The sequence below is a fragment of the Felis catus genome, chromosome B1 (genome assembly GCF_018350175.1).
Source record: "Felis catus isolate Fca126 chromosome B1, F.catus_Fca126_mat1.0, whole genome shotgun sequence".
NCBI classification, from domain to species: Eukaryota; Metazoa; Chordata; class Mammalia; order Carnivora; family Felidae; genus Felis; species Felis catus.
Window position 1 is genome coordinate 44225316 of NC_058371.1, and position 10555 is coordinate 44235870.

A 10555-nucleotide genomic window follows, 5' to 3' on the forward strand; every position below is an offset into this window, starting at 1 on the left:
CCACAGGTAAATTCTAAACAGCATCAGGAATAATGGCATTTTCTTCCTTTTTTCCTCTCAATCCCAGACTTACATTGTCCCTGAATGCTCCACTAATCCAGGGAAGGTAATTACCTAATTCCCCAGTGGATCTCACAACAAGAAGTAACCAGAAGCTGGGAACGTGGTTTACCTCCTGGTCCCAGAGTTAGACCTCATCCTCCCCTGGCTTGGCCGTCCCAGAGTTTTACTGGCTATCCCTTTTCTTCACTATTGGTGCTGAAGCCTGCTGTGAAGGAGATGAGGCCGTGGCCTTGGCCCTTGGCCACAGTCTCCATTCACAATCCCTGGCCTAGACCTGGAGGAGTGAGTTTAACACAGAATGTTTGATTGGGGGCAGCGATTTGTTTTGTTTAAAGCTTATTTTTCAGTCAGATGCTTTGGGCCTTTGAAGTCAACTTGTTTTGTCCTACTAAAAAGAGAAATGACAAATCTCACTAACGTCTCCCTCGCCTTAGCTCCCTGGGCCTGCCTTAATGTTACATGGGAGCAAGTGTGGCCACGTCTCAGTGTTTGCCCCACTGACTGGCTTGTCGTTGGTTTGTTCTAGCATTCGGGGATTAATAGCTCGGATGCGGAGGTGCTGACCCTGTTCAATGTGACAGAGGCCCAGAGCGGGGAGTATGTGTGTAAGGTTTCCAATTATATTGGTGAAGCTAACCAGTCTGCGTGGCTCACTGTCACCAGACCTGTGGCAAAAGGTAATGGGAAGATGGATGGGGCCGTGTGCTGGGAGTTTGATTCAGGCCCCAAGCTGCTGGGGCAGATGGGGAAGCCAGCACCCAACTCTCCCTGTTATCCTGCTGTATTTCTAGAGCCCAGAGCCATGGAAAAATACCCGGCCTGGGAGGCTGCTTTGGTTTGGTACTATGTTGGTGTCTGCTCCCTCTGTGCCTTCTGTGTCCTCCTTGGCTATGTGCGTACTTGTGGGGACAGCCTGGCTGCGTGGTGAATGATGCTACAGACTGAGGTTTGAATGGTGGAGAAGGGGCCAGATGTCCCGTTGCAAACTGGCAGGCCACGTGCACGCGTGTGTGTGTGTGTGTGTGTGTGCGCGCGCGCGTGTGTGTGCATGTACGTGTGTGTGTACGTGTGATTGCAGCACCCTTCCATCCCTCCTGTGTGTGCCCTCTGACTTTCTTTACCAGAAACCAAACAGCACCCCCCCGCCGCTGGGCCCCATTTCTCCATGCTGCCCACTGCCCGCCCGCATGCTTGGATGGGCCAGGGGCTGCCAGCGTCTGGTGAAGGGTTGTAACCAGCCAGCGTCGTCTCAGGTCTGCGGAGTCCCTCCCTCAGGGTTTCACTGTCTTCCTCTAACAGGTCTCGCTGCCTGGTGGTTTTTGTTTGTTCCTTGTTGCAAAGGAGACGCTGGGGAGCATTTCTTCCTCCGGTTTTTCCCCCCTTCTCTTCCTCCCTCCCTTCCTGTGTGTCTCTTAGAGGTCTCATGTCCTGTGCTTGTCCATTTTGCTTCCGTTGTCTCTTCTAGACTGCCGGAGTTAACACCACCGACAAAGAGATGGAAGTGCTTCACTTAAGGAATGTCTCCTTTGAGGACGCGGGGGAGTATACGTGCTTGGCGGGTAACTCTATCGGACTGTCCCATCACTCTGCATGGTTGACCGTTTTGGAAGGTATACACTGTACTTCTCCTCTCGATGTCCTGCCCTCGCCACGGGCACGGGGGGAGCATGCATTGTGGGGCTGGTGGAGACACAGAGCCAGGAGAGGTAGAGGAATGGCCCTGGCAGGTTGTCCAACCTTGAGTGTCGAATCCTCTCAGCTCACATAGGATCTGTCCTCGTTTTGCAGGAACACGGAGGCCTCCCACCTCTATGCCTGCGTCTGCCTCTCCCCTTGGCCAGTGCGATGCATGCATGGGATCTGGAGTTAACCTGCAGCCGGGCTCTCCTGCTGGCCAGGCTCCTTCCCTCCTTGGGTCCAGCAGCCTTCCCCAATTTGTCCAATCCTTTTTTGCTGGCTCCGCAAGTCTCGGGCCCATGCCTCCCCTCAGCAAATTCTGTAAAGGGGGCTTGTTGCTTACAGAGAACAGTGCTAGCCCACCCCGCCATCCTCTGATCTTGGAGGAGAGGTTCCATCCACATGAGTGAACTTGAGCTCTGAATAAAGTAAGGCCGCCTGGGACGCAGTGGTGCCCCCTTACCCTCTTGGGCTACTGACGTTTCTCCTTTCAAGAGGGGAGGTCTGTGTGTGGGGCTGGGAAGGAAGGAGCCTGCGGCCTGCTCAGGTGGTGGGCTGCCCATCGCTGCTTCTCGAGTGTCCTGCACGTGGGTCTGGGGGCTGTGCCGCTCCTGTTGCCGCTGACGCTGCCCTCCTCTCTCTCCCTCCATCATCCTCTGCCCTGCTCACCCAGCAGGGTCTGAGAACACCCCTCCTTCAGGGGAGAAGCGTTCTGTTTTTACCCTGTCACTGTCTTTGTCCTGTGTGTGCTCCCAGTCACTTGTCTTCGTCCGCCCATACTGGGAAAAGAGAAAAACAGAAACACTTCCTCTTATTATCAGCTCTGCTGTCTCCTCGTCAGGCTCGGGAGTCCCTTGGGGCTCTGTCTGGGGTCACACCTAGTGCCTCTCTGGGGAGGTCCCCGGCATGCCGGCCTCTGTGGCTGGCTGAGGTCTTTGGAAGGGGAGGGTTGGGAGGAAAGCCATGCAAGGAAGAGGGGCGTTCCCGCTGGTGGCCAAGGAGTGTCCTGTGAAGCCCCCCGGCTTCGGCTTCGGCTTCGTATGCGAGGGAAGGGTTGGGTTCAGCTGGATGGGCTTCTGTGGGAAACGGGCTGCGTTCTAAATGGAAAGTGGGAGATGACAATACAACAGTACCTTCTTCCCCCCCACCCCCCACCCCCACCCCATGTCCTCGTTCAGTTTCAGGAGTTGGGGCCTGTGAGTAGAATTCTTACAAAGTGCAGCAAAGTTTACGTTCTCATCTCAAGCAGCCCAGACATGGTTGGAAATGCAGTTAGTTCTGCCTATGGTTCAGCTAGGCATGTAGGTACGAATATTTGCAGGTCTGACCTGGCACAGGTGAAATAGGCAAGAGGTGAGGAATGGTCAGGACACCGACTGGAGTCCTCCTTTCCCTCCCCTCTTGTTCTCGTTATGTGAGTGTTGCTATATGCTAGGCGCTGTGGCACGTGGAGATGAACAAGGCGCCGGGACCCTGCCCTCAGGGTGCTCATGGGCTGTCAGGGACCAAAGACAGATGGTTCCTTGTGTCGCATGTGATAGGTGTAGGCACACAATACTGGGGCCCTGCGGAGAAGGGCCATGTTTCCATGAGGCGACTGAGAAAGTCCTTGTTGCGTACCTGGTACCCACCGAGCCCAGTGGTTCCACTGAATGAGGCAGGCTCCTGACCGAATGAATGAGGATGGGCCTCAAGTAACAAGATGGTTCTAATCCATCCTTCTTGTGGGATCCAAGTCAGGATCAGGAAGACTCAAAGATGGTAGGATATCTGATCTGCTCCATGCTGGACCACAGTCCCAGCTAGGACCTGGCTTGGTTCATTCTCTGCCCTGAAAATTCTCAGAGGAAAGGAGATGGGGGTTGTTTTTCTTATGAAGCTGGAAGCCTAGCGCATTGCTAACACGCCCGCTAACATGGTGTTCACACTGACTCAGCCCTGGAAGAGAGGCCGGCGGTGATGACCTCGCCCCTGTACCTGGAGATCATCATCTACTGCACGGGGGCCTTCCTCATCTCCTGCATGGTGGGGTCTGTCATCATCTACAAAATGAAGAGTGGCACCAAGAAGAGCGACTTCCACAGCCAGATGGCCGTGCACAAGCTGGCCAAGAGCATCCCGCTGCGCAGACAGGTAACAGAAAGTAGATAGGGGATTTGCACGCTCTATATCACCTTTCCTTCCTGTGCCCCCAGGGGCTTCTCCAGGATTCTGATGCCCTGCCCTCCTCTGTCCCCAACCTACCGCTTCCAGCTTTGCTTTCTAGCTTCTGGGCCAGAGGCAGTGGAATGTCCTAAGTGTTCCAGAGTTGGGTTCCAGGCTGTGCTAGCCCATGGATTCCGTACACCTACCGTACCAGAACTGCGAGCCCCCTGCTCCTCCAGCACATGGCTTGGGAGAAGGCCCTAGCCAGGCTGAATGTGCATCTGATATTGCACTTTTGAACTGTCCCTGAGGGCCAGCTACAGGTGCAAAGATACAGAGTAGAGAAGAGGGCCTGAGTCAGGTGCCAGGATGCCTCTCTCTCCTCTCCAGGATGCCACCACCCTCCTCTTGTCCAAGGAAATGGAACAGAGGGTGAAGGCGTGTGGAAGAGAGGGAACATTCATTCAGAGCGGTGCTAATTCTGGAAGGTGCTTTGGGGGTTAGGAATCCATAATTTGAGGCAGGGTTTTCACAAAGAATGGGAACAGGAATAGAATTGTGGTTGCAATAGTAAGTTATAAAATAATCAGTCTGGAAGAGGTAGACTTGGTCTGTTTGTGTTGAAGGTAAGTGAACATAGAAGGCTGGCTGGTGGCAAAAATTAGTTTTAGAACTTAGGCCTTCAGACCTTTTGTGGTCTTTCTGTCACTCTGTGTTAGAGAAGGAACATCAGATACCAGATACTTCTGCCATGTTGGTGGAAAGCCCTAAGAGTTGCAGGAACTTGCTGCTGCTGCTCAGTCCCCCCAACCCCCCACCCTATCCTCGCTAGAAGGGTGACCCCACGCTTCCCTGTAGGTGTCGGCTGATTCTAGTGCCTCCATGAACTCTGGGGTTCTGCTGGTTCGGCCCTCACGTCTCTCCTCTAGTGGAACCCCCATGCTGGCTGGGGTCTCTGAATATGAGCTTCCTGAAGACCCACGCTGGGAGCTGCCTCGAGACAGGTAATATTCTAACTTCAACTTCTGAGGAAGTTCCCTGCTTGGAGTGAAGGTATACCAGATGCCTCCAGAAATCATAGTTGACACTTCTGTTCTCAGTCGAGTGGAATACGGACAGGTGGAAAGGGGGTGCCCTCTCAAGGCCTGAACTTTACTGGTCCTGACTCACACCACCCTTTGTTTTCCTAAAAGGCTGGTTTTAGGCAAACCCCTGGGAGAGGGCTGCTTTGGGCAGGTGGTGTTGGCAGAGGCCATCGGGCTGGACAAGGACAAACCCAACCGTGTGACCAAAGTGGCTGTGAAGATGTTGAAGTGTAAGTGATGTTTCTGTCCCTGCAAAAACAATCCCTTCCTTTTCCGAGCAAACTGTTACCTCGGTCCAAATAGAACACACTCTCCGGTGCTCTTTCACCGTCCACACGGGCTGCACTGCCTGCTTGGCGTCTCCTGGGAGTGGAGGGGCATTCCGTACCCCGAGATTGCCATGATCTCACTTTGTTCCTCGGCATCAGTCTGGGTGGTGGCCAGGTGTTTATTCTAGATCTCGCTGCCGGCTGGTTTTTCTTATCATATCCTCCGTCCCACTTGTTAGCACATACTGCCAACAACTGCTCTCAGAAGAGGGAAGGGAAAATAGATTTGGGTGTGAAACAGGGAGGAGAGAAGCCAGTCCGGAGGACAGGGACTCCTCGAGCATACACCTCATCCCCTCCCCCTTAGCTTTCCTCCTCTTGTCCTCCTTCCCACATAAATGGGTCTCATGCCCTTCTGGTTTATGTGTAAAGCGGACGCAACAGAGAAAGACCTGTCAGACCTGATCTCAGAAATGGAGATGATGAAGATGATCGGGAAGCACAAGAACATCATCAACCTGCTGGGGGCCTGCACGCAGGACGGTAGGCGCTAAGCCAGGCCGGCTCTCCCACCCCAGCCGGGAACCCGGGCCTCCCACGGATAACAGTGTCTATCGGGGAGGAGATCACGAGCTGGGGGTATCAGTGAGCAGGCATCTCAGCTACACTGAGGGAACGGGGGCCAGCTTAGCAGCAGTTGGGAGTTACCTCTCGGGGGCTGGGCTTGTGCCTGTTGGTGCTCATCTGAGAACAGTGTGTGGATAGAACCAGGTGAGGCCTTGTGGTCTCAATTAGGGCTCTTACCTCCCTCCCCCAACCCAGCTTGGCTCAGGAACTTCCTAGTGTATGCTAGGAAGAACCACTTCCCTAGCTTTCTTTGGGTAGTGGACTGAATTTCCCAGGCTCCCTAGAGGTGCAGTTAGGATTGGAGGACAGACACATGGTGTGCAGTTGGGGGTGGGGTTTCCTCAGGGTGGAGCTGACCCAGAGCACCTGCCTGCCCACCCTGATGGCCTGTCCATCCCCGTGCTCCCAGGTCCATTGTACGTCATCGTGGAGTATGCCTCCAAAGGCAACCTACGGGAATACCTGCAGGCCCGGCGGCCCCCGGGGCTGGAGTACTGTTATAACCCCAGCCACAACCCAGAGGAGCAGCTCTCTTCCAAGGACCTGGTCTCCTGCGCCTATCAGGTGGCCCGAGGCATGGAGTATCTTGCCTCCAAGAAGGTGTGGCACCTGAAGGTTCCCCTGGGTGAAGTTGGGGTGGGAACAGAGCCCTCCTTGCACTCCAGTTGATGACTTTTAATCCTCTGGTGGGGTCGTAGATGTCTGCAGCACTGCTTCCCTGTGCTGTCTGCGGCTCTCATGGACGTCGTCAGGAGAGCCTGGTGGCCTTCTGGTCAGACGGGATAAAGTTCTGATCCGTGCACACTGCCCCTTTTCTGTGCAGCTACTTACGTATCTCCAAATGTAGAGTAAGAATGGGGAGTCCTATGTTGTGGGTAAAATGAAGTCGTTCATGATAGTGTTAACTACAGTTCTAGTGCTTGGTAAACGGATGCTTTGTTTGAGAGCACACACCTACACAGACTGGACAGAAGCGTCCAGGTTCTGCCTTTCCAGGTGCGAAGGAGACCCATGAGGAGGGTTTGCTCAAGTGACTGAGAGGCCTGGAGCTGGAGGTGTTCGAATGGCTGACTTTGAAGTGGATCAGAGGGACCTCCTAACAGTGAACTAGAATGGTCAGGGGGAAGTGGTGTGGCAGGAGAAGGCCTGTAAAGGCACCTGGGCCACCTGCCTGCTGCAGCGTCACGGCTGGGCCAGAGGCTGACCGACAGCTGGGCACTGTCAGCCCCTCACCCGCATCCCACCTCATCTCTGCACAGTGCATACACCGAGACCTGGCCGCCAGGAACGTCCTGGTGACAGAGGACAACGTGATGAAGATCGCAGACTTCGGCCTCGCTCGGGACATCCACCATATTGACTACTATAAAAAGACAACCAATGTAAGTGCTGAGGACGGAACTGGGCGCTGGTCCTCGGCCCAGGCCTCTGCCCTGTTAGGCTTCCTCCTACTTACATCTCCTGGCTGTGACCCAGCGCAGGCAGCCCTGCTTGAGAAGCAGTGTGCTGGGATGAACCGAGCGTGTGCCCCGTCCTGTGTGTGCCCCTGCTGGCCCCACGCTGCCCTGTCCTGGGCCACCCCCAACCTCCCTCGTGCTGCTTGCAGGGCCGGCTCCCTGTGAAGTGGATGGCACCCGAGGCCTTGTTTGACCGGATCTACACCCACCAGAGTGACGTGTGAGTTTGAAAGAAGCGATTGCCGGGGATATTTGGTATAGAGCATGCCCCTCTGGATGGGGGGTGGGGGGGGTCCTCTTTCCATCTCAGAACGGAAGGAAACATTGTATGTGCGCACCTACTCTGTTCACTCAGTAGAGGTTGAAAGGCCAGTCTGTTCTCCAGCACTGCCCTTGGCGTCCCCCTGAAGAGTTTGTGCTCCGGGAGGGAGGGTGGGTTCAGGATGACGTGCTGGTGGAGAGATGGAGAGGGTTCTAGGCTGCCCGAGTTCTGTGCCCGTAAGACCCAGTGGCTCTGTGCTCACCCACAGCTGGTCTTTTGGGGTGCTCCTGTGGGAAATCTTCACTCTGGGAGGCTCCCCGTATCCTGGCGTGCCTGTGGAGGAGCTTTTCAAGCTGCTGAAGGAGGGTCATCGAATGGACAAGCCCAGTAACTGCACCAATGAGCTGTAAGCATGGGAAGACACTTGAGGTCCTGAGCCAGGCCCTGGGGACGAAGGGGAGAAGAAAGGGGCTTAGGTAGATCAAGTAGCCCTTCCTGGTCGTTCCTCCCATGGCCCCTCGCTGTGAGCTCTTTAATCTGTCTGCACATGTCCTTCCTCCCCTGACTCAACAATCCTGTCCCAGATACATGATGATGCGGGATTGCTGGCATGCAGTACCCTCTCAGAGACCTACCTTCAAGCAGCTGGTGGAAGACCTGGACCGCATTGTGGCCTTGACCTCCAACCAGGTGAGGCAGTCCTATCCTAGACCTTCAGCCACCATCAACTAGGTGCATCTCTGTGAATGAACACTACCACAGGGAGGAGAGTGCCGGATCTTTTGTGTCTCCTTTCACAGGAGTATCTGGACCTGTCAATGCCCCTGGACCAATACTCTCCCAGCTTTCCCGACACCCGAAGCTCTACCTGCTCCTCAGGGGAGGATTCCGTCTTCTCTCATGAGCCGTTGCCTGAGGAGCCCTGTCTGCCCCGACACCCAGCCCAGCTTGCCAATGGCGGACTCAAACGGCGCTGACTAGCACCCCAGTTCCCATCCCCCAACTCCATCGTCAGCTGTAACCCTCACCCACCCCTCCCTGCGGGACTCACTGCCTTCCCCTCTGCCCCTTTCCTGCTGGCAGGAGCCGGCTGCCTACCTGAGGCCTTCACCCCATGGAGTTCACCTCTCTTCCTCCTCCTCGCAACCTGCTTGTGAGAGAGAGGAGCAGAGAGGCAGGTACTTGCTCATGGCCACTTCGTTCCCTCCCAGATGTTGGACCAAGACCCTCCCCACCACCTGGCACTGCCTGGAGGGCTGGGGAGTGGGAGATGAGCAGGCGTGCAGGCGAGAGCTGACTGAGCTTTCCCATGTTGGTTTTGTCTGCTTCCAATAACCCGTAAGCCTGAGTTCCGGTGGCGGGGGCCTCATCCTCATGGCCACCACGGTAGTGAGGGGAGGTCCGTGCTCCGGGCCTCGGCTGAAGGCAACCTCTGCTCCAGATAGATGGTGCCAGTGGCTTATTAATTCCGATACTAATTCGCTTTGCTGACCAAATACCTGGTACCAGAGGATGGGGAGGCAAAGGCTGGGAGCAGTGTCGTGGCCCTGGGGCCCAGCCCCAAACTGGGGGCTTTGTACATAGCTATGAAGAAAACACAAAGTGTATAAATCTGAGTATATATTTACATGTCTTTTTAAAAGGGTCGTTACCAGAGATTTACCCATTGGGTAAGATGCTCCTGGTGGCTGGGAGGCATCAGTTGCTATATATTAAAAACAAAGAAAAAAGAAAAAAAAGGAAAATGTTTTTAAAAAGGTCATATATTTTTTGCTACTTTTGCTGTTTTATTTTTTTAAATTATGTTCTAAACCTATTTTCAGTTTAGGTCCCTCAATAAAAATTGCTGCTGCTTCATTTTTATATGGGCTGTGTGACGAGAGAAAGAATGTCAGCTGAAAAGGAGTGAGCCTAATGGGGCCCTGGGGCTGTGTCTGTGCAGAGGGCGCCACAGGTTCCCTGCAGTTCCCTCCTAAATCTCTTCCCCTCGGGTCCTGCACCGAGACCTCTGCCACAAACCTCCTACCCCTCCGATGCTTTTGGAAAGGCATCGATGTGTGTGTAATGGGCAGGAACCTCCCATCAGTGCACCAGAGGTGCTGGGCCCGGAGCCAAGGCCCCACCGCCCTCAACCACAGATCGTTTCCTCAGAGGAAACTGATGGGGTTGGTGGGGTTGGAGGGTCAGAGGGGGAGCTGGGGGCCTCCCTGGGAAATAGCCAAGAGGTAGAGCTAAGTGATTAAGAGGAGAGCTAAGGATTACTCCACCAAGGGCCTGCAGAAACTCAAACCCAGATATACATCTACCCCTTTATGTGGGTGTGGTTTTGTCTGTGCTTCTATGTGGGGGAAAGCTTGTCACCTAAGATCAGCTTTACATTCGGGTCCCTTGCTTCATGTTTCCTGGCTTACTGTGTTCATGGCGGTCCCCCACATCGTGCTTCCTGTGTCTGTGACCGACTTCATGTGTTGGAACTACCACAGATCTTGGCTTCCTATAGTTCTTCTTGTACAAACTCCACCCCATCCCCCAGGAAAGGGAAAAAATTCTCTGAATGTTTGGATTTTGGCTGCTTGGAAATTTACTCTCTCTGCCACCTGCTGGTTATTGCTGCGTTCCACGCGTGGATCCCTGCTCCTCGGAACGTTAGCACTCAACCTGCTACCACTCGGCCTCTATACCCAAAGCTTACTCTCTGCTGGATTATTGCTAAATACAAAAAGAAGGTTCGATTCACTTTCATTTCTGCAGGGCAAATGGGATTGCTGCTTTAAGTCTCCTTTCTAAGCTAGCTATGTTTTGGCAGCTGCGGTGTTGGCCACTATTGTGTAAAGTTCTCTCTTATCCTTGTGTCTCTCTGTAAATATGCGTCTGTCAACATGTTACAGTTTGTGTTTATGCTTAAAGAAGGCGTAATTTGGTGCAAAGAGCCAGGAAATGAATTTCTGATCTTAAAACCATTTGCTTTGA

General features: G+C 54.1%; 1 protein-coding gene across 9 annotated transcripts in view; it reads left to right on the plus strand.

Moving 5' to 3' along the window:
* Positions 1–10555, plus strand: part of FGFR1 (fibroblast growth factor receptor 1) — a 52309-nt gene extending 41754 nt beyond the window's left edge. For 6 of the 9 annotated variants that reach the window (XM_011281520.4, XM_011281521.4, XM_045055547.1 and 3 more), the window contains 11 exons: positions 1529–1673; positions 3677–3879; positions 4744–4889; positions 5079–5200; positions 5672–5782; positions 6276–6466; positions 7126–7248; positions 7473–7543; positions 7854–7991; positions 8170–8275; positions 8386–10555. In XM_011281520.4, the coding sequence (XP_011279822.1) occupies positions 1529–1673; positions 3677–3879; positions 4744–4889; positions 5079–5200; positions 5672–5782; positions 6276–6466; positions 7126–7248; positions 7473–7543; positions 7854–7991; positions 8170–8275; positions 8386–8562 (1533 nt within the window). In that variant the 3' untranslated portion in view covers positions 8563–10555. The remainder of the gene's footprint in view (positions 1–1528; positions 1674–3676; positions 3880–4743; positions 4890–5078; positions 5201–5671; positions 5783–6275; positions 6467–7125; positions 7249–7472; positions 7544–7853; positions 7992–8169; positions 8276–8385) is intronic. The other 3 variants (XM_045055548.1, XM_045055550.1, XM_045055553.1) reach the window with 1 other exon arrangement.